Source organism: Tasmannia lanceolata, unplaced genomic scaffold (genome assembly GCF_043159265.1).
Source record: "Tasmannia lanceolata isolate RefF3 unplaced genomic scaffold, GAP_Taslan_0.1 ptg000005l, whole genome shotgun sequence".
Classification (NCBI taxonomy): domain Eukaryota; kingdom Viridiplantae; phylum Streptophyta; class Magnoliopsida; order Canellales; family Winteraceae; genus Tasmannia; species Tasmannia lanceolata.
The window spans coordinates 22,100,465-22,127,841 of record NW_027518682.1 but is presented as its reverse complement, the minus strand read 5'-3'; the positions used below and the strand labels follow the sequence as shown (position 1 = coordinate 22,127,841).

The 27,377-nt window shown below is 40.0% G+C and overlaps 1 protein-coding gene across 2 annotated transcripts; it reads left to right on the top strand.

Moving 5' to 3' along the window:
- Nucleotides 1–889: 889 nt before the first annotated feature.
- On the top strand, nucleotides 890–25,536 carry LOC143877975 (uncharacterized). 2 transcript variants are annotated; one of them, XM_077380338.1, is made up of 12 exons: nucleotides 890–1,147; nucleotides 1,261–1,405; nucleotides 2,006–2,155; nucleotides 2,267–2,449; nucleotides 2,810–2,909; nucleotides 3,020–3,050; nucleotides 11,128–11,173; nucleotides 12,789–12,941; nucleotides 15,386–17,495; nucleotides 17,749–19,183; nucleotides 19,600–19,683; nucleotides 25,129–25,536. In XM_077380338.1, the coding sequence occupies exons 3-12, from the start codon at nucleotides 2,097–2,099 to the stop codon at nucleotides 25,194–25,196; spliced, it is 4,269 nt and encodes a 1,422-aa protein (XP_077236453.1). In that variant the 5' UTR covers nucleotides 890–1,147; nucleotides 1,261–1,405; nucleotides 2,006–2,096; the 3' UTR covers nucleotides 25,197–25,536. The 2 variants fall into 2 exon arrangements, with proteins under 2 accessions (XP_077236453.1, XP_077236454.1); XM_077380339.1 differs by having other exon boundaries at nucleotides 890–1,151.
- Nucleotides 25,537–27,377: the final 1,841 nt, after the last annotated feature.

Sequence of the window (27,377 nt, the reverse complement as noted above, 5' to 3'; positions counted from 1 at the left end):
GAAAGCAATTGTGGTGGGCACTTTCCCATGAGAAATGAGGCTATTATCATTTGTTCCTATGGCCAAAATAACAGGTCCATATGTTAATATAATTTTTTTCCTGCTTAATAGCAAAAGGCACTTAGTGGAGGGAGAGAGTCCGCCCCCTCCACCCAAACTTAGGAAATCAATGTTAATAAGCCCCCTAGAAAGTAAAAGAGTACTTGGAAAATCTACATATATATACAACGTTAATTATTCATCGAGTGGGTCCCACAATGGATGGACCACAGCTAAGAAGTGAATCCTCATCATCCGATTGGAACAGACTCGAGTAGTTCAAGTTGATGTTTCAAGAAACACTAAAAAATGAATACGCTTGTGAATACAACTGTACAAGTGGATGGTTAAATAGTTCCATATTCAACAAGAAAAACCCTTTTGATAAGTTTAGGGAAATGATATATCCGCCCCTTTTGATCACTAGGAACACCCCCTGTCAGTGCATCAGTGACTAAAGAGGGGCTGTTGTACTTATGTCGGAAGAATTCAATGCCCCTGATTGCCACAAACACTGACAGGGGGTGTTTCTAGTGATCAAAAGGGGTGGATATATCACTTCCCTAAGTTTATTAGCAATGTCTAATCCATGTGATTTGGGTGATGGTGGTCAGTTAATAATTGGCCCCATCTAATGAACAGAGCAGATCTATCTTATACGTGACATGGTACCTATAAACAGAGATATATCAAAAAAAAAAAAAAGTTATATACAAAGAATGACATGGGCATTTTAGTCAACTGCTACACTGCTAAATTTGGGGCCTTTCGTAATTTGAAGAAAAACCAGGGTCCTTTTTGTCTCCGCACTGGACTAATATTTTAGATTTGTCTGAAACAGCAACTCTACGCCGACTATCTCGCTCTACTGTAATCCGAGAGAGAGAGAGGAGTAAAGCAACGACGTCGACTAGACACGGCTACTGCTCCTCTTGGTAGGGTTTTGGCAAAGAAAAGATAAAAAAAAAAAAGGGGAAATGTAGCAGTGAAAAAGAAAGAGAAGCCCAAAATCCAAAGAAATAACAACAGTTAAATGCCCGTTCGGAAACGAACCAAAATCAAAGATCTGTCCTTAAATCTAAATCTTCATCGAACTTGACAGCAACAGGTAGGTAAAATTGCCATCGATCCCTCTCTTTACAGCTTAAAATCCGTTATACTCTCGTCCTCTTCCCCACATTTCTTTCATTTTCTTGACTAATTTCTCGCTTCACTGTCTAGGGTTTTGAGGCATTCCGTTGAGAAAGAATGGTTTTAGGAGGAGTTCTTTTGGATGCTTCTACGATTGGGGTATTTTGGGGAATCTGGTGATGTTTTGGGATAAACGGCTAGGGTTTGTTGCGCTTGATCCAGGAGAACTTCGAAGGTTCGGTTTTTTTTTTTTTTTTTTTTTTTTTTTTTGCGAGTTTTTTTAAGCGATGGTAAGAACAGGTTGATATTTTAAGAATTTGATTGGAAGATTTTGTAATTTCAGCTTTCTGGAAAGACCCTTTGATTTCTAACGTTTTAATTTTGATGCATTTCGATCTTAAATTAGGGTTTTTAGTCTTGACTTTGGTGCATTTCGATCTTAAATTAGGGTTTCTGGTCATGATTTTGGTGCATTTCGATCTTAAATTAGGGTTTTGGTCTTTTTTTATGATGCAATCACTGGTGAATTTCCAGGAACTAGAATTTGAATTTCATACATGTTTTTGCTGCATTTCTGCATTGTCCTTTCGAATTGAAGAACTGATGTAATTTTTTGACATTTGATACGGGGATCTAAAAGTCTCGTTATTTTCTCTATTCGTTGGTTGCAAAAATTTTCCCATTTGCCCAAAGCTTCGGATTCATGCAGAGCATACCATCTTTCTGTCAATTTCAGTTATTTTTATTTTACGTTTTTATGAAGTAGGTAATTTTCGTAGAATTCAGATCAAAATTTCTTGGTCATATTAGATTTTGAATGTTTAAACTGCTGCAGATTCCGAGGTTTCTGACATTAGGGCCAACGAATTCATAAGGTTCAGGATAAGTGCTCGGGGCGAAGCTTTTGTTATTTTCATTGTCTAAAAATGAAATCTGATACGCTCCTTGATTATGCTGTATTCCAGTTGTCACCTAAGCGTTCACGGTGAGAAGATTAATTGCGGGTTTTGGGGCTCTCATTATCTTCCATTTCTGCTACTCATTTTATGCTATAATTTCCTTTTCTATTTCGGTGTCTTTTTTGTTTGTTTTGCAGATGTGAATTGTTTGTATCAGCTGAAGGAAACACTGAGAAACTTGCTTCAGGGTTGCTGAAGCCATTTGTGACTCATTTGAAGGTCGCAGAAGAACAGGTTGCTCAGGCACTTCAGTCGATTAAGTTACAAGTTGAGAGACGTAAATATGGTAGCACATGGTTCACGAAAGGAACTCTTGAAAGGTCAGGCATGCGTTTTTTCTCTTTACTTAACTATATGAATTTGTCAGTGAAACCTTAGGCCATCTCCATTCCAGTATAAAAACTGAAGACCATGATGCATTGTAACAACACTCTTGCCATTTAATCTATAAAGGGATTGACTCTTTTCCAGCGATTGTAAATTACTGTGCGACTCTTATTTCAGGTTTTCTGGGGCGTTGTTTTTGAGATGCAGTTGTCACTGTTTCCAGTCTTAGCCTTGTCTTGATTTTGATTTGGCTAGCTTAAATGAAATTCAGTGCCTTTTGATTGATAAGTATTTTCTTTCTTCCTTCCTTCTGATGGATACTATTTTTTCCCCTTCCCCATTTTCTCTTTCAGGTTTGTTCGGTTTGTTAGTACACCAGAGGTGTTGGAGCTTGTTAATACATTCAATGCAGAGATGTCTCAGTTGGAAGCAGCCCGGAGAATTTATTTGCAGGTATTAAATTCCATTGGGTTCATTTGCTTTAATTTTTTAATAACAGTATGCAACGTCAAATTAGCAACTCTTTTTAGAATTCACTGAAGGTGAAAGGTTTTTCAATTCAGGGGGGAGGAGATCCGCTTTCTGATGTGTTGGGTACGCTTCATCTTCTTTTTTGCTTCTCTTTTTTAAGCAGACCCTTTTAGCTTTTGTTGGTTAGTCATGGAACATTAATACATGACAGTAGAAAGAATCATCTTTATATGAAGTACAAATTGTTTCTTTCTCTGCCATCATCCCTTGGCAAATTAGCATTTGATGGATATTGCACTTCACTTTTTATGCTAAGTGTTGATTGTTAAAGTTCACTATGTGTCAGTATATGTATGGAGGTGCACAATAACAATGAAAGAATAAGTGAGGTTGACCAAAAGGAAGAAAGAATACTATGGAGAGATGTGAGAAGACACAGACATTGGGAGTGATAAACAAGTTGAAAAATCAAGCAAAAAGGAGTTTTATAATACAAAGGAAGGGAAGAAAAGAATTCTAAGATGCTTGTTTTTGAAAAAAAAAAACAGAGAGCTGTTTTTAGGAAGGATCAAAAGAATAGAAAGAACATATGGTTTCGAATATATGAGAAGAAGAAAAAAGAGATACTGAGAAAAGAAGAGATATAAATACTTATGTCTGAGAAAAAAGAGATACTGAGAAAAGAAGAGATATAAATACCTATGTCAATGATAAATGTTGTCCTTGTAACTTTATCCTGATGACTCTGACCATGTAAACTTTTCTTCAACTATATAGTGGAAATGTAAGACTGAAGAGAGGAGAGAAAATCATGCGGCGAGAGGTGTAAACCGTTTTCATTAACCTTCTAATGAGTGTTTTTTTATTGGCAATGATTTTATTAAGAAGAAAACTGACCGAGGTTGTAAAGTGCAAGCGAAATGAAAGAGAAAACTACAAAAGATCAAGGAGGAAGGAAGTCGAAAACCTCCAAAGCTGGCCAGCCAACTCTGCCTCTAGGTAACCGATCTGCCTCATAGTTGGCCAACCTCTACACGTGACAAAATTTGATAGTGATCTACGTTCTCACCCACCTCAATGCTTAATGCACAATGATAACCTATGATCTTTCTGCCTCTTCAATGATGGTCCGCAGTGAGAATTTTGTCCAAGACACATCCTGCAGGCAAAGTCACAAACTCTAGGCGGTGCTGGAATTCTCCAAGATCTGAATGCGAGCGATGACAACGACATTGAAATCAAACGTGGTTGAAAGAATGAACGGATACCGCTCCACCGGTTTTCCGGTTTTCCACCTCCATATTCTTCTATCTTCTCTGGTGCATTTAATAAGTGTCGACTCTAAGGAAGCCATTATGGCAGAGGCCCTAATGATCTCTCTAGCAAAAAAAGGTTTTCTGTGAAGCTTAATTATCCAATAATTATCCAATTAATGTATTATTGTCTTTGCTAAAGGAGTCTCTCTCCAATACATCCTGCTTAGAAGCCTCCTTGGACAAGTCTGGGTACTCATCTTTTAGAGCTTGCTGACCACCCTAAGGATAAATCCAAAATTTGATCATGTGACCCAAGCATGCTCTAAATCTGATCCCTCCCTGGAAAAGTAGCTAAACTCACATAATGTCCCTCCACATAGTTAACCCCGTGTGCCTATACTTATATGTTGAGTGCCAATCCCCAATCCCCAAACACCACACCATATTTATTAGCAATCACCACACGGCATAGGCGAGGATAGTCCTCTCCAAACCTCCACATCCATTTGCTTAACAAGTCCATAATCTTCACATTAAGATTTCTAATACCCAGGCCTCCAACGGATTTAGGCTTATACACATGTTCCCATCTAACCATGTAGAATCTTCTCCTCTCATTGGAATAACCCCAAAGGAAATTCTCTGAAGGTGCTCAATACAGCTTATAACGTTAACCAAGTATTTAAAGAAACATAAATTACAAAGTCAAATGAATCAGGACGTCTTTGGATCAACGTGATTCTGCCTTCCAAAAAGTTTTCTTCTTCCATAGCGACAACCTCTTCTCTTTTTCTTCAATAGCAAGGTCCCACGAAGGCCTTTGAGGCCTTCCACAACAATTCGGTAGACCTAGATAGGTACTCGGAATGTTCCCTACCTTATACACCAAAATGTTTGCAAAACCATCCTGGCCTTTATTTGCTGAAATTTGTACCTTGTCTTGATATCACCTCATAGCAACTAAAAACAACCTTCAAATTTTTAATTCTTCCCTCGTCTGCACTATGGAAATTTAAAGTGTCGTCGACAAACTAGAGATGCGTAACTTCAATTCCATAGTTTCTTAATCTGAAGCCTTCTATGGGGTTATGAGCATTGTTTTAAATTTCGACTGAAATCCGAAATTTCGGGTTTCGGTCGAGATCGAAACTGAAACTGCAATATCCGAAATGGTCGTTTATTTCCGCCGAAATTTTGAAATTTAGGACGAAATTTCGGGATTTCGGTGGAAATTTCGTTTATCCCGAAATTTAAGGGATTTCACCCAAAAATCTCATTTTTCGATAATCATTTAATATTATCCCGTCAGTCGAAATTCTGTACGACATAAAATAGCCGTTAAATTTATTTCGTAGGATTTCTGCCAAAATTTCGGTTTCGGTGAGGACCGAAATGCATCCCGAAACCAAAATTTGAAACCATAGTTATGATCCATCTAGTACATTGGGAGGAGGTGAGCAACCCCATTAACGTGGACGGCTTAGACTTTCGACGGTCGAAAGGGGTTAATAATGCTCTTTTAGGGAAATGGTTGTGGAAGTTTGGCAAGGAGAGAAGTCAATGGTGGCCTAATGTTATGTGGAAAGTCAACTTTAGGCAGAATTTTTTTTCATCAAGAGATTGACTCGGTGGCCATATTTCTTGAGTTATTACTTATTAGATTCCCGCTGCATTAGGAAAGAAAGTTGGTAAGGATAAAAGACACTATATTTGGTTCTCTTCGGTTTTTTTTGCAAAGTCTTTCTACCATCACATAGTTTCATGCCCATTATCGTAATTGGCCTGAGTGTGAAGCATTCCTGCCCTCTAGAGTGTGTGTGTTTGGGGGGGAAGGGGGTCGGCTTTCCAAGATAAGATCCTGACGGTTGGCCATCTGCGTCACTGTAAGATGCTGACGGTTAGCCAATGCGTGGGGGATGGGAAATTCATGGATTATATTTTCATTCACTGAAGATTAGCCTGTGAAGTTTGGGGCCACATTCTTCACAAATTTAGAGTTGCTTGGGTCTTCCCTCAGTAGATGTCTAATTTTTCGGTGAGTTGGTCCTTTACCCATGGCTAAGGAAGGGGAGGATATTATGGCGATGGTGTTAATGGGTACTATATGAGTTATTCGGAAGGAAAGAAATGGCAAGGTTTTTTGTGGCGTTGTCAAAAGAACGTCCTAGATGAAGATCATCTCCCTAACCATAGCATGGGTGAAAATCCTTCTGTGTTTCATGTTCACTCCCTATGATGATCTATATCGACCCTTGAGAGAGATTTGCTTTAGTCGTCAGCGGAAGGAGGTCTCCTCTCCTAGTTGGACTCAACCCGGACCTGGCTTGTTGAAACTTAACTTTGATGGTTCAAGTCTAGGAAATCCGGGGCTGATGGTAGTTGGGGGAGTCCTTCGGGATGAGTTGGGAGATACGAGATGGGCTTTTTCTTGTCCCATTGGGGTCACAAACTCCAATGAGGTGGAGTTGAGGGCAGTTCTCCAGGGTATTAAGATCTCCAACTCATCTGTTCTTGGTAGCCTAATTATGGAGAGTGATTCGTTGAATGTGATAAGGTGGATGGATGATAGCCACCCTTTTCCCTAGAGATTCGTGCACATGATAGATGGGATACATAATGGAGTGGCAGGTTTCCATGTGATTTTTATCATGTCAGGAGATAAGCAAACGTTGATGGCGACTGTCTTGCTAGTACAGGAGTTGGGAGGGCGGTCTTGGAGATTAATGATTTTCTTCCCCTGTGAGGCCTTGCGTTTCTTGAGAGCGTTGTTGTATATCTTTTTGTGGCTTTTCTTTTTGTCTCTTATGTATCCTCCCTGTTTTGACCTCCTTGGTCACATGGCTTTTCTCTTTTTCTATTTAGCTCAAAAAAGAGAACTATGTTCATTCCCAGGAACAGCAACACTTGTCCTTCACTACATCCTCGGGAACCTTCCCAAGGAGATGAAAAGCCGTACCTAGCACGTGACGCTCGGGTAGGAGCTCTATCAGCAGCTGTTGTACCGGCAGACCGGCGCTCCATCTTGCTGGCCGTGCAGCTAGCTACTTGACCGACGATCTCTAAAATTGGGGCGAAGATTGAAAGCGGAATTGTAGCATGGGTAGAATCCTGATACCAATTGTCTAAATCTCAACAGGGCCTGCACTCCCTGAGACCTAACCTTATTATTACCAACTGGCTACCTGGCTCACTAATCGAATCGAGGAAGGAGTTGGGAGGGCGGTCCTGGAGATTAATGATTTTCTTCTCCTGTGAGGCCTTGCGTTTCTTGAGAGCGTTGTTGTATATCTTTTAGTGGCTTTTCTTTTTGTCTCTTATGTATCCTCCCTGTTTTGACCTCCTTGGTCACATGGCTTCTCTCTTTTTCTATTAATAACATTTAATCCTTTGCCATTAAAAAAAATAATAAGTTTTTTGGGATTTGCTAAGGTCCATCGCAAAAGACTTTTCGGGGCTGGTCTGTCACACTTCAGACCAGCCACCTCGTGAATGGAGGCAAAAGCTGTTGTCTCCTTTTGTCTCCATTCACGAGGTGGCTGGTCTTATGTGTGGCAGACCAGCCGTGAAAAGCCTCTTGCGATGGACGCTAGCAATTCCCAAGTTTTTTTATGTGGGAATGAAATATTATATTTACTTAACCTACCAAAATTCTGAATATATAACCATATTATCATGTTAAAGAATTTAAATTAGGCAAATCGATGTATCATTTTTTTGAGGTTAGCTGTAGCCAACACTCGATTTGTCGGATTCCGACTCTCCGAGCCTATCCGTATTCATGCAACACAGGTGTCAACAGATTTCTTTAGAGCATCAAACCTAGATTCCCATTGTTTTGGGCTACCTAAGTGGGCATTTCATCTACCTTATTTACAACTCCCCTCTCTCAGCTATCATCAGATTCGACCTTTTCTTTCTTTCTAGATCTGGGGATTCTTAGATTGAATTACCCCTTATATTTACAAAGCTCAGTATTGGTGGGAATATCGAAGTCAGCAGGCTTTTGGGCTTTAGGGGCATTTCCAGTGTGGGGCGGGTGAGATGATTCTGGATTTTTGTAGGCTACCTGGTATGGCTGGTGCTATGATTAGCTAGTTATAGAACTGGATGCGTTGAAACAGCCTCAAGCCTCTCTTTCACAGTTGCCAATATGGCCAACAGTGGCTGTGAATATACATATGGAATCAACCCAGAATGACCTGTCTTGCAAATCTTAGTCCAATCCTTAATCAGTTAGTCTTGGATGCTGCTGGTGAACACTTTAGATCTTTTGATATTCAAAGCACAACACTTATTTCCATTATCCAAGTTTTGCACTTGTGCACCTTTTTCTTTTCAAATATACATATAATATGTTTAACCTGAGAGAAACATAGTAGCTTTTTTAATGTATCTTTCAAAAAAAAAAAACATAGTAGCTTTTGGTTGGAACCTTTTGTAAAAAGTAAAAACTACAACGATGGCTCCAATAAGTTGTCTGCTTGAATATGCACTATAGTTTTCTATCCCCCCCCCCCACCCCCCCGCCCAAAAAAAAAAAAAAACCTATAATGATGGCTCCAATAAGTTGTCTGCTTGAAATTGCACTATAGTATTCTACCTCAACTGCTGCACTTTTAGAGGAGTGGTTTGTCATGGATGCACCTATTTCCTTTGATAAAACATGAGAAGAGAGAGTACAATGGGGGCAGAAGTACAAGTGATGATCGCTTGTTCAATGGTCCAATCCATTTTTATGGTAGGCCTTTCTATGGATGGGCAATGTCCAAAAACTCTCCTCCATCAAGCTATCCTAACCTTTGCTTACTGGGGTGTGGCCCATCATGTCCAAAAAATCTCCTCCATCAGGCTATCCTATCCTTTTGATTCGTGGGGCGTGGCCCATGCCTACCAGATAAATTGTTTGGATCATAGTACAAGTAGTCCACATTTGTACTTCTACATGCCCATATTCTTCAAAAGGAAAATATGTGCATCCATCTTATAACTCACTTTAGATAGAGAATGTTTCTGACAAATTTTTGCTCGGTGATAAATATACTTCTAATCTACATACAGAATCTTCTACTGAGGGTAGTCCCTAATTTGAATACATGAACTGATGGTGCTTTGGATTCAAATGGCTCATTTTCCATGCCTCCACTCATTGCTCCCAATTCTCTTGCTTCCAATTGCTTCTCTGCAAATGCTAGAAGATGGTCCCTAATTTGAAACCAAGATCTGGTGATTCTTTGGATTCAAATGGCTTATTTTCCTTGCCCACTCCCTGCTCCCAATGCTCTTGCTTCCAATTGCTTCTGCTAGCAAAGCACTGGATTTTAAGGTGGCAATGAAGTGATTATAGTTATAAAACACCCTTTGTATTCTATATAACGAAATATTAACAACTCATGGGAAACGAACAACTCCTATGAAACTCGAGCACTTCAGAAGAGTAATGTACCACTGCCAAGTTAATTCTTTGATGTTATGTGCTAGAGCAGTACCAGTGGCAGCTCTGTTCCCATGGCATTTATGGATAACATGGGATCCGACCTTTATTTTTCCAACGGATGTGTATACCATATGTGACACTATCACTGCAAGACCATGCCAATGAGTACAACATAAAGGTCAGACCGTCAGAATCACCGGAAATGGCATTTTTCTGCTTTGTGAACACATTTTATATTTAAAGATACATAACCAGGGCTTTCCATCTTTTTAAAGATTACCATACCAGTGAGACAAGTCAGACATGAGTGATTTGTGCACAAGTTGATTTTGCTATGTGAAGTTACTTAAAATTTTCTCTTTGGTATTATTGTATATTGTCTGTAGTTTTCAAATTGCATTTAGATATATTTTTATGTTTATACTTCTATAAACAGCTATTTGTGTCAGTATCATTACATTAGTCTCTCAAGCTTTTCAAGGCCCTTTGAGATGAACACCTTGTTACCGTATCTGATCCTGAGAGTGTCTGTCTCTATGCCATATAGAACTAAAGTAACATATTTTACACCATGGTGGGCTAAAGTTAACCACCCTCGTGCTTTCAATCTTTTGAATGGTAAATTCTAAACACTAAGGGGCCGTTTGGATATGCGGATTTTAGAAACCGAGATTTCTTCAAAATTGTAGATGAGAGACAAGAGAAGAAGCGGACCAGCCGTCGTTTTCTGGCTTCTCGCCCTTCTTCTGTCAGCAAGAGTAGCAGATTATCCCATGTTTCCAGGTTTTAGAAATCTAAGGATGTGGGAGAGATTTCTAAAACCTGGACTTCTTACTTAAAATCCAAGGGGCCGTTTGGATACGCGGATTTTGGAATCCAGGTTTAGTTTGAAAACAGTGTAAAAGAGGGTTCATGATCGCTGCTGTATGTTGTCCTGACAGAGTTTCTTGGATTTTAAGTAAGAAATCCAGGTTTATAAATCTCTCCCCCAACCTGAGATTTCTAAAACCTGGAAACATGGGATGATCGCCTGCTCTCTTGCTGTTGGAAATAAGGGCAAGAAATCAGAAAACAATGGCTGGTCTCTTTCTTCTCGTCTCCCATCTACAATTTTGAGGAAATCCTAGATTCTAAAATCCGTGTATCCAAACGGTCCCTAAAGGTCCATCTTACCCTCTTGGTTAATGATGTGACTGAAATTCTCGTTGGCTTTAGTTTTTACGTTGTACCTTTGATTTTGTGCCATTTGCAGCGTATGACGTTATTGTTTATGACAGTCCTAATTTTCCAAACCTTTTCTCAAACGGCATTAGTTTTCTATCATTTTTATATCATGGAATGGAGTTGCCAGTTTTGCATGCAAAATCTAGGTTCTTTTTACGCCTTGAGGCAACCGATATACTTCAGCTGATTCTTCGTTAGCCATTTTTTGCTAATTTTGGTAACTAGATGAATAATTACCTGTAAGAAGTGATCTATACCAACCTTTTATTTTCTGGAATTGATCCAGGTGAAAATGAAACAGCATCCACAGCGGCAGCAGCAGACATAACCAAGTAAGCTCTTCCTCTTACTATCTATGCCTTTGAACTTCTCTGGCTACAATGCCTTTTAACTTCTCTTTATGCAGGCACTTTATTTTGCTTAGTGTACTTGGTTTATACCTATACTCCTATGGGTATAATCAACAGTGAAAAAGGTCTAAAAGTTTGAAGCCTCGCTATGATTTGATCAATAACTGACACGTAGTTGGCCATAGACATCATCCATTTTTATGCTGTGGTGGGCAGTATGCACCATGCATAGGTGAACTAGTGATAGAGGTGGCAAAGACCATAACTTGGCCACCGTTTTTTTTTATGCAAGAGGGTCTTTTCTTTTCATTCTTACAAGCTCGAATGCATCTATATTTTGAAGGACCATCTTGTTTTTTGAGTAAACTAGGGGTTTGTGGTATGTCCACTTTTGACAAACTTGGTTGAATACTTTAAAGAATTCACCTTTTCAATTTGTGTTGATTATGGCTCTGGTTGAGTTAAATTAAATTGTAGCTTGACATTTCTAAAACCACATAAACTAACCATTCAACTCAACTCAACTCAACTAAGCCTTTGTCCCAAACTAGTTGAAGAAGGTGAATCCTTCAGAAAATTTTCATGAAGAAGGTGAAAGGATCTACCCAGCTCAAATTGACTAAGTCTAATCCTGACACTAGTTGGGTTCGTCTACATGGATCGTTTTCTTTCATTCTATCCTATCCAAGGTCATGTTCTCTGTTATGTTCCTAGCCCTCAAGTCTTTCCTCAATGTTTCTACCAAGTTGTTTTTGGTCTGCCCCTACCTCTTTTTACTCCATCAAGTTGGCACGAGTCACTTCTTCTCACTGGAGCATCCAAAGGCCTACGTTGGAAATACCAAACCATCTTAAGCGGTGCTTTCTCATCTTCTCCTCAATTGGTGCCACCCCACCTTTTTACGGATGTCTTCATTTTTAATTCGATCTAGCCTTGTGTGGTCGCACATCCATCTAAGCATTCGCATCTCCGCTACACTCATCTTATGCACATGCTGCTTCTTGGTGGCCCAACATTCTGAGCCGTACATCATGGCTGGCCTCACAGCTGTCTCATAAAATTTTCCCTTCAACTTGATAGGTATTTTACGATCGCACATAACTCCTGAAGGATGCTTCCACTTCAACCAACCTGCTCTTATTCTGTGGTTAACATCCTCCTCAATCTCTCTTTCCTTATGTAGGATTGAACCAAGATAGCGAAAGATATCCCTCCTGTTTAGTCATATTTATAACTTACCATTCAAGAAAAAGAGAAAAAAAGGAAAAAAAACCCAAAAACAGGGAGCACTCGCAAAAAGAAAAAGAGTAAGTTTTTGAAACTTGAAACATTCAAGTTCACTATTGATTGTGTTTTGAATTTCTATAACTTGCTGTGTCCTGAACAATAAAGGCTTGATCACCAGTGTGGATGATTCAAACCTTGGCACCAATATAAGAGACATTCTTTGTTAAAATACCAAAAAACAGTAACCAACACATCTTGAAATAACCAACTTTGGCATAGAAAAAAAGAAAAAGTAATTCGGTATTTTATTTGTTTAATTTTCTTTTTGCAGAGTATTCTCCCTTTTTGATTGTTTTGATTAACTGCTCAGGAAAGAGCTTTTGAGGGCCATAGATGTGCGACTGCTTGCGGTTAAGCAAGACTTGACCGCTGCATGTACTCGGGCATCAGCTGCAGGTTTCACCCTTGACAATGTTTCGGAACTTCTCCTCTTTGCAGATTGCTTTGGGGCCCATCGCTTAAGGTAAGAAGCTAAGAATAACTTCAACTCCAGAACCCCAACTCTATTTTGGTTTGGTAACTAGGCAAGGTGGGGACTCGAAACCCAAATCTTATGGTTTTGGCATGTGGCACTATACCACTTGGCTAAGGGGTTTCACCCCACAAACCCCTTACACGTCACAACCATGGTAACAAAATTTCAGACAATTCTTTAATTAACATTGTGGCCAATAAGTTGTTACCTGTAATATTAAGTACAAACACAGTTAGCCCTTTACGAAAATTAAGAAGTATTCATTATCTTGGGATTGAGCCTCTAGCTCATGGTCACGATTTTGTTCTTCAACCTGGAGGTCGGAGGTTCAATCCCAACTTACCTACCGAAAAAAAGAGTATTCAATATAATAGAAGCTATCCATAACGCCTAGAAGTCTCCATTTTGATAATAGCCCTCATTCTTGAAATTGATACAAAACCCCTGCCACTGGAAAGCCACTACATCAGATATCCAGTGGTACTCCAAAGTGCATTGGTAGTATCTTTTGTTCTTTCCAGCTGCAAATGCGTTGTCTATCATCTACAATTTCTGTCCTTTGATTTACTATATGTCTTAGTGTAGATTGATCCACCTCCTCCCTGCATGGCCTCTCATTGCTTTTCCAGTTTTTTTGCTGTTAAGTCCCGGAAATGTTTAGTTTTGTGCCATTTCCGGTGACTTTCTTATAGTTACAGGAAGAGGGGGGTCTTGGATCAATTGCAGCAACCAACTGTGGGAGTGTTCTCATTACTACCTTACATGTGTTTATCAAATTGGTTGATCTGGACCATCCATATGTTTCGAAAATCACTCACTGGCTGACCCAGCTGTTTTGATTAATACACCTCTGTCCATTGAATGTGGACTGTTCACCATTTTTTATTTTAACTGCCCCCTCAGAAGCCATCAGTTAGATGGGTGGGATTGTCCTAGAGTGTGATCTCTGTATCATACCCCTTCTGTGTGATAGGGACCCTTTCATATGAACGGTCTAGATCATCCCTGCTATGTGGTGACGTAAGGGCAAGTTGTTGGGGCTGTGCCTGTTGCTCAATGGTTGAGTCTTTGTATATCAATCTAGAGGTTGCGGGTTCAATCCGAGATTACCTACCCCCAAAAATGAAGGGCAATAGACTGATCAGGACGAAGTGTTCCATAAATTCTCTCAAATAAAATATGGAGGGGAGCGAGTTGTGGGTGGGCTCACCAAAGAAAAAAGTAATGTGAGACTGCCCCCGTGTTCACTAGGCAACGTTGTTTTAATTGGTTTCGTCTCGTTTTTTCAACGTTGACTAGGCTTCAATGTTCAAAGTTCAAAGTCCAAAAGCACAAGCCTCCTAGGAATTGGATTCAAAACAAATTTTCCAAGGAGCTTCCATTGCGTAGAAAAGTAAAGGCAGAATAACGAGTAGACTGAAACTTACATCCACGAAAATGCCTAATTAGATATCCAATATTGTTTAAGTATAATTCTTTCCATATTAGTTTGGTACCTAACATTGGTTAACTACCTCACAGTTTGTCCCTCTAAAAATATAAAGAATAAAGAATTATAGATTGTTGGATACCTTTTATTTTGCTGACTATTAATTACCACCATACTATTGGTGAGGGACTAATCCGTCTTTTTCAAAGATTGACAAGGCCCTCCTAACTTCCCTTTGGTGTGACTCTTCAACTTTGGGTTCTCCTATTTTAAATTTAAATAAAAAAGGGAGATGATATTTTCAGTCCCCCTCTATTACGCGCACGCGCCCCTTATAACGTCAAAAAGTGTTAAAGTTGGCCACTTTTCACTTCATAAGGGGAGCGTGTGCGTAATGCAGGGGGGTGAAAATATCATCGCCCAAAACATATACATGGAAAAAGAAAGGAAAAGGCATAAAGTAGAACTAAATAACTCATAGATTAGGTACTCTTTGGCTGCCACCAAAGCCAATCCACCAGTACTTATTTGCAATTAAGGTTTATTTTGGGGTAAGGTTATTTTCGAATGGGACATTGAGGCCTCTTTGGATCCCATTAACTATATTACTTGTAAATCCAATTTTACTGTTATTAATAAACAATGAATTTGCTAGGGACCATTGGAGGAGGAATTTTGCGGGCGGGCGGGCTGTTGTATGAGAGAGCAGCCACCCTAATGAATTAAATGAAAAGACAATCTGTGTCCGTGTGGCTGCTCTCTCACCCAGCAGCTGGCCCGCAAAATGCCCTCTGCGATTGTCCCTAGCAAATCCCTATAAATAATAATACGCAACTTCAAAACAATGTGAATATAAGATTATTATTTGCAAATAGTTTGTAAAGGGATCCAAAGAGGCCTTCAGATAAGTTTTAATAAACAAGCTTCCCTGATTTATTTATTTTTCCACCAAGATATTAAATCTCATTATTAAATTTGTTATTATTCTGATTTTGTGATGCAGCGAGGCTTGCAGCAAATTGATAGATCTATGTGAGAAACGGCCAGAGCTGATAAACCCATGGAAGGGAATCGACGATCGAAACGTCCGGTCCTCTTCCGGTTCCGGGTCGGACATGTCCATCGACGACCCCACTGAAGATAATGTCTCCGTCAGAGCCCATCAGCAGCCCAAACAAGAAGAGGACGCAACCCGTCTTTCGGACCCATCCAGACCCGACACGTGTCATCTCAAACCCTCGTTACGGCGTTTCTCGAGAGAAGAAAGGGAGGGGGGGCCCGTCGAAAAGGAGACGGGGCCTAGTCAGCAGCAGCAGCCGGCGAGAAGGCTTAGCGTGCAGGACCGGATCAACTTGTTCGAGAAGAAGCAAAAAGAACAGTCGGGTGGTGATAAGGTGGTGGGGGCTGAGCTTCGTAGACTTTCTTCAGACGTCTCACAAGCCCCCTCTGTTGTTGTTGTTGAGAAGGCTGTTTTGAGGAGATGGAGTGGTGCAAGCGATATGAGTATCGAGTTGAATAATGATAAGAAGGAGACCGAGAGTACAAATACAACACCCTCTTCATCATCAAATAATTTTCAGAGCAGGGCTGAAGACAAGGGTGTTGTTACCACCACGTTGAATGATACTGCAACATCTCAGTTACGGTCTGGTTTGAAGGATGATCATCCAGATAGTACTACCCAATTCAGAGTTGGGAATATTGGATTAAAAGATCAAGCAGCTTCTAAACCTCTGATCAAGGCTTTTTCGGGCAAGGTGGAGGATGTCGGACTGAATGATCCAGTTGCTTCCCAGGCTCAATTTAAGCCCCTTTTGAGCAGAGCAGGTGACATTGAATCAAAGGCTCCTGAAGCTTCTGAGACGCTAGCAAGAGCTGTTTCGATCAAAGTTGATGATGTTGGATTGAAAGATGAGCCATCGTCTCAGACCCAGTCCAGAACTAATCTCAGCAAACAGAAATCTAGGCTCATTTTGAAAGACTCTTCAGAATCTCAGATACAGTTAAACAAAGTTTTCTCAGGCAAGGTGGAAGATTTTGGAACAAAGGATCCAGCGGCTTCAGAGGCTCTGTACAGAGGCTTTTCGGGAAAATCTGAGGATGCTGGAAGGGGTGACCTGTTGTCTCCACCGTCTGAGTGGAAAACTTTTCCGAGCAAAGTAGAAGAAGTGGGAAATAGCGACCTATTGGCCCCTCAATCCCAGTGGAAAGCTTTTCCTGGTAAATCAGGACAAGTAGGGAAGAAAGAATTGGTGGCTTCTCAGGCACAAGTGGGACCCTTTTCTAACCCTACAGTCGAAGAGTCAGGAGCGAAAGATTCTGGTGTCCAAGGAATGAAGTTGCATAAACAGACCTCTGCACGCGAGCAGAGCCGGAGATTGTTGGGTAGGAAGGATGAAAGCATACTTGTCCGTGGAAATGTTGAGCCTTCTTTCCATGGGGGGAAGGTTATGGGCAGTCAGGAGATGTTTGATTCTGCTTCAACACCCCCAATTGAGCAAGTTCAGAAAATAAGACAGTCAAGAGGAAATCAGGAATTGAATGATGAGCTACAAATGAAGGCAAATGAATTGGAAAAACTTTTTGCCGCGCACAAGCGTAGGGTTCCTGGAGATCAGATGGCCTCTGCACGGAGAAGCAAGCTGGCTGATGTTGGGGAACATGCGACATGGGTCGTGGACAAGAAACCTGAGGAAGTCATTCCCACCCAGCTATCTGAGAAAACCCAAGTGAAGGAGCCATTAGGGAGTTCGAGTGGTGGAGTGGAGTTTGATGTTAATTTGTTGGTGAGCATGGTAGATAATCAGGGCTATGGTAATTCTTCAAAGCAGAAGTTGGGTGATCATGGTTTGTCAGAGGATTCTAGAGGGAAATTCTATGAGAGGTATATGCAGAAACGAGATGCAAAGCTCAAGGAAGAATGGGGTTCAAAAAGAGCACAGAAAGAAGCCAAAATGAAGGCAATGCAGGATAGCCTAGAAAGCAGTAGAGCTGAAATGAAGGCGAAGTTTGCAGGATCTGCTGACAGGCAGGACTCGGCTCTTCTTGCTCGTAGACGTGCAGAAAAGCTGAGGTCTTTCAATATGCGTACGGCTGTGAAAAGCAAAGAACTGGTATTGTTGATTTAAAACTTCTTTCTTTAAACCAATTATTTCTCTAGCCTTTTACATTTTTGATGGGTAGGCATGAATGCTCTTGTCGAGAATCTAAACATTGATTTTAGTTTACAGTTGATGATTGCAAGTAATGGGCTCTTCACCAACTGGAAATTTCAACCTTAATTAGATGATTTTCTTAATCTTTTAGAGTGTTTGTTCTTAAGTTCTCATGCATGACTCACCTTGTTAAGGTATTTTGCTTTGACAGCAACCAGCAGAGTCCATCGAGAGTGAAGAGGAAGATCTACCAGAATTTTCTGAACAGACTCAATATTCTGAAGAGAGGTCTTTAGACGAGCCTCTTTTTGGTGATGCTTCATCCAGAAATACCCATCCAAAAAAACTTTTACCCAATAAAAGCCTTTCTTTCTCCACCCCTCGAACCTCAATAGCACCAGTTCCACGATCTTCTGTCAAAGCTACCAACTCCCGTTCTGGAAGGCGGCGGGTTCAATCAGAAAATCCTCTTACACAGTCAGTTCCAAACTTTTCTGACTTCAGAAAGGAGAACACAAAGCCTTCAACTGGAATTAGCAAGACAGGAAGTCGATCACAGACGAGGAACTATGCGCGCAGCAAGAGCACCAGTGAAGACATATCCCTGGTCAAAGAGGAGAAGCCACGGCGGTCTCAGTCCTTGAGAAAAAGCTCTGCAAGTCCCAGTGAGTTGAAGGATTTGTCACCTCTCAACTCTGACGGTGTTGTTCTGACTCCATTAAGATTCTCCAAAGAGCAAAGTGAGCAGAGTCTCTATAATAAAATTCCAAAGAATGGTGAGTCTAAGCCATTCCTCCGGAAGGGTGACGGTATAGGTCCTGGTGCTGGGGTTGGTTTAGCTAAGCTGAAAGCGTCCATGTCGTCCGAGAACCTGAAAGATGGTGAAGAGTCTGAAGAAATAGTGGACCAGGCTTCAGATCCAACAGACTTGGTTAGAGAGGAAGATGAATTTGACAGTGTCTCAGGTGAAACTCCCCTTAAGGCCGTAGATTTCCCTGCCGAATCAGATAACGAAAAACCAAGTCCGAGCCAAGAATCAGAAAAATCTGGCGACCCAGGGTCAGAAAATGGTGAGGTCCTGAGATTGCTTTCTCAGGTGGATGATGACCCAGCTGCTACAATAGGTGGTGTTTCTTCGAAATTCAATACCTCTGCTGGGACTGTGCAGAACTCACCAGGTGAAAGCCCTGCATCATGGAACTCTGGTGCGCACCATTCATTTTCTTACACGCATGAGGCATCAGATGTTGATGCCTCTGTGGATTCTCCTATGGGCAGCCCGGCATCATGGAACTCTCATGCATTGACCCAGATGATGGAAGCTGACGCTGCTAGGATGCGGAAGAAATGGGGCAGTGCTCAGAAACCAATTCTTGTTGCAAATGCCTCTTCCCATCAGTCACGCAAGGATATGACGAAAGGGTTTAAGCGTTTATTGAAATTTGGGAGGAAAAGTAGGGGTGCAGAGAGTCTTATAACAGATTGGGTCTCAGCCTCAACAACTTCTGAAGGAGATGATGATACTGAAGATGTTCGTGATCCAGCGAACCGTTCATCAGAAGATCTGAGGAAGTCTAGAATGGGATTCTCGCAGGGTCATCCTCCTTATGAAGGCTTCAATGAGGGCGAGATCTTTCCTGAACAAGGTACCTCATTTGTTTGTTGGTTCATTTCTCAATCACATCTATGTGGGTTGGTTGTATTAAATCATCTAAATTTTAATTCTGAGAGTTAAATCAAGTATCTAAAATGCACATTTTTAGACGTGTTATCTAACCCACAATTTAGAACAAGCAGTGTCCTCGTTATGCATCTCATTTGTTAATGCCTATTGTGGATGGACCATGGCTCAAAAATCTACGCCATTGGATGAACCTAATCATTAAAATTGTGGCCTTTAAAATGGATGGTTCATAAATTGAAAAGGCAATGGTATGAAAAAATCCACAAATATGAGGGTTAGTATTGTCAGATGTTGTTGATTGGTATATAGTCCATCCGCTGTAGGTCGCAATAGATGAATGGTTTTCGGTTTTTAGCTGAATATTTTTGTTTCTTGCAGTTAAAGCCTTGAGAAGCTCGATTCCAGCGCCGCCTGCAAACTTCAAATTGAGAGAGGACCATCTATCAGGCAGCTCTCTGAAAGGTAACTTCTATCTAATGACTAGAACACGTTTATGAATGAAAAGATATTGATTCCATGATCATTGTGTTGCCTTTAGTAGTCTGGAATGAGATTTCAAAACCATAACCCTTTTGTCAACTTTGAATTTATGACACTTATTTCTTCTAAAAGTCTCACACTTTTGCAGTATTTGGCTCCGTATTTTAAAATGTTGGCTGGTATATATTCTGCAATATTTACTATAGGCAATGAATTTTGAGCCAACTATTATTGTAGTATATCTCTCTGATATATTTATATATCCAATGTTTGTGAATACCCACTTCAATAAACATTTTAGTGGTAGGCCCTTGATAACTTTCGAGAATTGTAACAACCTTAAACAACTAATTGTAATATATATATATATATATATATATATATATATATATATATATATAACAAGTACCAAATTGCTGAGTAACTTTGGCAAAACTTCCAAGTTGCTAAGCTTTTAAAGAGAGTCCCAACACACCAAGTTTTGAGGGTGTAAACGAGCGAAACTACTATTTCTTCTTCTTGTCCAATTTTTAGGGTTTGTTTTTCGCGGTACGAAAAAGAAGAAGAAGAAAAATAGAAAAAAAATAATAATGAAAAAGTACCCTAAAAATTGGTCAAGGAGGAGAAGAAAAAAATAGAAAAGGGGGAAAAGCGCTAAAAATCGAGGAAGAAGTATAATGAGAAGCCGAGGAGGGAAAGAAGAAGAAGAAGAAGTTAACAAAAAATCCCAAAAAAATGTTGAAGAAGAAAAGCAAGAAAAAATGGAAAAAAGAAAATAAACCTGAAAAAAAAAAAGAGTAAGCATGTACAATCCTATCATGTGCTATCATGAGAGCAACTACTCACTACCTTGAGAATATGCACACATTACCTTGAGAGCTTAGTTATGATTTCCATTATATTTAGTCTGGAATGGACTTAAAAGTTCTGTTCCATTTTGGAAATTGGAACAAATCACCAAATGAAACATTCTTCCTAGAAATCCTGTTTAATCCGGTCCAATCTGGATGAAACAGGGCGAACTTGCCTATTCTGAGCATAAAGGAATGAAAAAATTGCAAATTTTAAGATTGCTCAATTCATTACATTTTTTTGGTTTTCTTTTTCTACCACTATTATGTTATTATTTCGTGTTCATTTGAAGGGCATTGATGCCTTTTAACCCTCCCAAATGAATGAAGGGATAAAACACATCAAAACCTCCCACTTTTACACTTTTACAAAATTCATTTCTTCTCTAAAACTCTACCAATAGCTTGAATTTTTAACTACTAAAAAATTTCCACCAGCCGTAGCATCTTTCTCCAAAATGTTCCATTCTAGTGAGATGAACAAAGTGTGCACCGAAACAGAATTAATAATTAAGCATGAGAGTAAACATGCACTACCCTAAGAGGAAACATGCTCTACCTTGAGAATAAATGCGAACTATACTGAGGGTAAATATGCACTACCCTAAAAATAAATGTGGTGGGAGATTCTGTAATAGCTTATCAACTTTTTTCTTGAATGATTGTAAAAGCTTAGCAACTTGGTAGTTTTTCCAATGTTACTTGTCAACTTTGTACTGTTTCCTATTTATAATATACGTATTCACACTCCATTGTAAGGTTGCTCCATTTGACCTGGTGGTCACGGGTTCGAGTCACAGAAACATCCTCTCTGCAAAGCAGGGGTAAGGCTGCGTACATCTAGCCCTTCCTAGACCCCACAATGGTGGGAGCCTCGTGCACTGGGCCACCCTTTTATATTCACACCCAATATTTTGAAATCACATTCACCCTCTGCATTGCTTTGTAAATGTAAAGTTACTTTTTCTATTTGACGCAACTGTTGCTAACGTCTTTTAGTCCGTTTACGTATGCCATCTGGGTGGGAAACAAAAAGGAAAGTAGAGAAAGAAGGGAGGGAGGAGGGGGGTGGGGCGTGGGGGTGGGATCAGAAAGAATAAGAAGAGGAGAAGGAGGGGCGTGAAATGGAGAAGAATGAGGGGGGAAACTAAATCAAAGTTTAAAGGCAACTCATATTTCTTTCATTCCTAAGGAGGGATCCACAGAGGTGAAAGACTTTAGCCCTAATAGCCTGATCAATGGTATATATAAGATTCAAGCTAAAGTCCTCGCAGAACGTCTAATAGAAGTTATGAGTTCGGTCTTCTCTCCTTTCCAAGGTGCATATGTGTCGGTACGATAGATCCCTGATGGAGACTTAATTGCAAATGAATGTTAGATTCTTGGCACACAAAAAAGTAGCAGGGGTGATCTCTAGAATCAACATGGAAAAGGTTTATGACAAGTTGAATTGGAATTTCTTGGACTACTTGGTAGAAAGAGCTGTGGGTCTATTTGGAGGACGGAAATGGATGGAGTGTATCACAGCTCACTCCTTTCTCAGTGATTCTCAAGACTATCCTAAAGGGTTTTTCTAGAGTTCAAGGGGATTAAGACAGGGCAACTTCCTTTCCCACTTTCTCTTTTCTATAATGGAAGAATGGCTTACCAGCTTGCTGGTCAAGGTTGAGGAGGCCAGATTAATAAAAGGAGTGAACCTAAGAGGAGTGGCATCAATGTCCTACTTTCAATTCGTAGGCGACACTATCATCTTTTGTAAAAATGAATTAGAATACTATCCACAATCTGCACTTCATCCTAAACTGGCCGGTTGGAAAGTGAACTTGGAGAAAAGCTTCCTAGTTGGTTGTAACGTCGATCACATTCATTTTCAGAGCTTCGCTAAAGCTTCAGTTGCTCAATCTAGTCTTTGTCGATTGCTTACCTTGGGTTGTCGTTAGGTTTGGGTATTCTGTCGGCCAACTTATGGAATTCGATTGTGGAGAGAATGGAAAAGAACATTGCAGGGTGGAAAAAGTCTTCTCTCTTGGGGTAGGGGCATTTTCCTCATTAAAGCTGCCCTTTCCAACCTGCCATTTTACTTCCATATCGATGTTCAAGATCCCAGTGTTCGTGGCAAACAAACTTGAAAAAACTACAAAGAGACTTTCTATGGAAAGGTGAAGACGAAGGCAGAAAATTAAAATACTTAGTAAAATGGGAATATGTTTTCTATGAAAAAAAGGAAGGAGGCTTAGGGATTGGAAATTTGGTCAGATGAAACGAAGCCCTTTCTGGAATGATGATGGTTAAGTGTCGAACTTCTATCCTAATCTTTTTAGGATTGCAAAGAATAAGGAAGCCAAAGTCTTTGAGAGTTTCCAAAAGGGTGTGTGTGGGTGTGGGTTTGGGGGGGGAGGGGGTGTGGGGGTTAGAATGGTTTGGGATATAGAGTTCAGTAGGTGCCTAAAAGATCCAAATATTGTTTGTTTTACTAAACATCTTTGCATATATTTCTTTGGGACCGTACAAAGAGGCTTTCAACGGTCAGATCTTTATTTTGCTTTCTAGGTGAGTTTTTTGGAGAAGTTGGTTAGTTAAGCTTTTGGAGAAGTTGGTTAGTTAACATGGTATCAGAGCCAAAGGTCTGGAGTTCAAACCTCCCGGATAGCAAAAATCCACATGCGATGGTCGGCCCAAAGCGGGACCACATGTGCCACATGTTTGCCAAGTGGGCCACACGTGTAGGGGAGTATTAAAGTATGAAAGATAAATAACGCCTTTCTCCAAAAGCCTTTCTCCAACAGCTTAAGCTTTTGGAGAAGTTGGTAAGTTAACATTGTTGTTGCGGTAGGTTTGATTTGTGATTATCAGTTAGAGTGTTTACTCTAGTTGAGTGATAGTAACTTGATTTGGTCTTCACTTGTCGATTTCTCTTGTTCTTCTTGACTTTGACCTCAAATTTGTGATTCCCACTTCCTCACTGCATCAAGTGGGCATGGAAATTAAACTAGAGTTGTGGATTGGAAGGGATGGGCTTTCTTGTGCATGGTAGCGTTAAGGTTAAAATAGAAAGTGGCAATGCCTCATTCAGGGAAGAGGGCTACATAGCCCAAATGATTGCAGATACCTGCATCAGATGCTGGTGTTAATTGGAGGTTAGCTCTGTGTCTCCAGAAAATGAGTCCCTCTCCCTTCCTCTCTCTCTCTCCAATGTAAGACAACCCTAGAAGGGAGAGTGGCGGAAAAGGGGTTTTCTAGCAAGGAAAGCTCACATCTTTGTCAAGTAATTCCCAAGGACAAGGACGGTATATGAAGAGAGAGAAGAGATGACTAGGATTGGTAATGGCTTTTGGCGAAGGTGTTGAAGAGCTTCAATTCCATCGAATATTAGACAATGAATGACTCATGGTTGCAGAGAAAAGAAAAGCGGCACTGAGATAAGGAACAGAACAATGGAGAAAAGGAGCGAAGGGAAAGAGTTCTAAAGGTCTGTCTTTGTGTGAACAAGGCAGAAAAAATGGATGAAAAGGAAAGAAGCACAGACAAAGTGTTCCACGATAAATATGGGATAAAAACGGAAGAAGCTAGATCCAACTACTTGTAGTGACAAGTTGTATCTGTATGGCACGCATCATGTGTGTAATTAATTAATCATATAATATACATACACGATGGCTGTATAGGCAGTTAACTTTGTGCATGTCAATCATGCGACAGCAAGCATGTGCTATAGCCAACCATTTAGGATGGTCTGGTGGTGTTGCTCCATCATGTGTTGTGAATATTTTGGGTCCAACCTCATGTGACCTCACTTGCATGTGTAAGCCCGCACCGGCCCGGCCCCTCCGACGCCGTGTAGAGTGGGTGATGACTCTCAACATTGCAATCTATCTGAAACCACTATCAATTTAACTTGTGCATCCAAATGAACCCTAAAATTTACGCTCTATGTTCTCTCATACTCAATCCCAGCTCATATGTCCAAGTGATTGTATGGAAGGTCATTGTGACAATTTTCTATTTCATAGAAACATATTTCTATCTCTTATCACTGGCAACAGATGTGTTTTTTTTTCTTTGATGTTCTAATCCCATTATCTTTGCTCTTTTTGTCTCTTAAACCACTTCGTTTATGATTTGCAATGTTTGGAGCTGGGACTGGTGCTCCTGTGATGGATTTCTTATCACTCTGTATTTTTAATGGGCAGTGATAAATCGACTCCCCAAATGGATGAATCGACTCCCCATGTGTCTATCTCTTTCCTCTTTCTCTCTCTAACCTAGAGGAGAGAGAAAGACACATGGGGAGTCGATTTATCAATTTGGGGAGTCGGTTTATCACTCCCCTTTTTAATTTTTCCATTTAGCTAAGTATGCTTGAACTGCTTCTATTTGTTGGGACCTTTCCCTCTATTTCTTAATTCTGTTTAGTTAAAAAAGAAGAGTAAACATATTGCCGTATAGGTGTTAGGATAAATTTGAAATGGAATGTACTGGATGGTTCTCGCTACTCCACATTCAACAAATGTCTTGAAAAATGCTTAAAACTGTTTATTCTGACACTGATCTTTCTGCCCTGGTCCGAAAATTTCAGCACCTCGCTCATCATTCTTCTCACTTTCGTCCTTCCGAAGCAAGGGTAGCGAGTCAAAGCCCAGATGATCAGATAGAGTGTATGGAATCTGGTGCGGATATATACAGTAAAAAATAGCTGAGGTGTTTTCTAATAGAAGTAGGTGTAATTCATCCAAGCTGCAAAAAGGTATGGATTATATATTCGTCCTCGTCTGGGGATGTTATTATATGTCATAAGATACTGTGTTGTTCTATCCATTTTCCATGTGATCTACCAGTTTTCTTATGCAGTGTGGAATCTGTAGAACGTATTAAGAGAAGCCGCCAATTGGCGTTAAGTTATTATGATTTTTGTGGAGTCCGGCATTCTTTCCTTTTTCTCCAGTTTGTAGACTCTTTTATGTACGGTAATATTGGAATTCAGGCATCTGGTTATTGTTCCTTGTAGAATCAAGTAAACATATTTTGGCCCCAAGTGCGTGAATCAGATCCAGAAAATAAAAATTGGCTCTTGCTGTGTTGCCTGCCTTGCAAAGGGATGAGGTTTTACCAATCATCATTTAGATAAAAGAGGCAATTTAACAATGAATTTTTTTTCAGGGAATATTACTTTGCCAGGTGGTGAGAAAGGGGTAGAGAGAGTGGGAAAGGGAGAGAATTGAGGGGGGCAGGAGTGACTAGACAGGTCTAAGTGACTGAAAAATAGGAAAAATAAAACTCTATTTTGAGTACAGTTTCTTTTTCCTGTTATTCAGCCACTTCTTACTCTCTTCTTACTCAAGGCCCTCTCAATTCTCTCTCCCCCTCGCACCGTCCTTGCCCTTCCTGCCACCACCGGATAAACTAATATTCCATAGAAAAAAATCTCATTTCTACCTAACATGGCCTATGCAATCAAGATGCAGTGAAAAACATTACTCGTGCGGGTTTTTTTTTTTTTTTTTTTTTTTTTTTTTTTTTTTTTTCTGCATAAAAGATAACTCAACTCAGCTCAACTAAGCCTCTGTACCAAACTAGCTTGGGTCGGCTAATCCTTTTGGTTGCCTGAATTTTTTTGGTTCTTATTACTTTTGTGGATTTTCCTTGGGAAACCCAAGTTTGGTTGCTGGGCCGAAATAATCCCAGGAACCAAAATAACCCCGCACGAAACCCTATCCTCGAAAAAGAAAAAAAAAAACTCTTAGGAACTATAAATAAGCTTGCAGAAGATTTTTTTTTCTTCCCAACAGTTCAAGCAACCAAACGAAGCCCATAATCCGGTCAACCAAACATGGGATTTTTATTTTACCGGGATAGTTCCAGGGAGTCTTTTTTTTTCCACCAATCTCCCAGAGAGTTTTTAGCTCCACATAAATCCCAAGAACCAAAAAAATTCCAAACGGAGTAGAGAATTTTCATGAAAATTTTTTGCATAAAAAATAATCATAGTTAAATTTCTAGGTTTCCAACAACTTCTTAGACTTCAGATACTAATTGTGTCAACTTTCATTTTAAAATTGATGCAGGCCTGTTTCTGTTAGAGTCCTAGTTGAAGTTAGGAGTTTTTCTCTTACCTAGGGTCTTAGAGGAAGCTAAAATTTTCTTATAATTTTTTACAGCAACGTCCTTTGAACAACTCTCAAGAGCATGAATCTGTGTTCGTTTTTTTGTGTGTGAATGCTCATTGAATCTTAAACCGTTTATCTGATGGAAACAAAAAAAAAACATTAATTTGAAGCTTCCAGGAGCATTTTGGCCACCATAGTATTATTGAACAGTAAGGTGCTAAAAATTTGAGTTTTTGGGCATTTCATAATTTTCAGTGATTGATCTAAACTTTTGGAATAGATAAAAGGTAATAATGCAATATTGTTTTCAATGCTTCTTATAGTTTCTTACCATTTTCAACTTTCTCATCTTAGATGAGTCGATAACTAGCCCACACTTTGACTCAACCCTGAGGCCTGAACCATTTGCCATGGAATTTTAATAATTTATAAGAATTTTTCTTTTTTAATTTTTAATGCACCATAAAAGGATTTGGTGCTTACACGTGCAGCTTACTCCTAAACTCAAAAGAAGGAAAACAAAATAAATGAGAAAGAAGCGGCAATGAACAAAAGAATCCCCTCACAAGAAAACATGACACTAAAGACACAGGAGGTTCTCCTAATCATTTTACATCTGTAACAATTCAAGGGCGGCAGAAACAAAGCTTCGAGCCCTAGAAGAATCCCCTACCAAAAAACGTTAAGACCTTAAAAAGTTGGCTCTTGTCTTGGCTCCTGT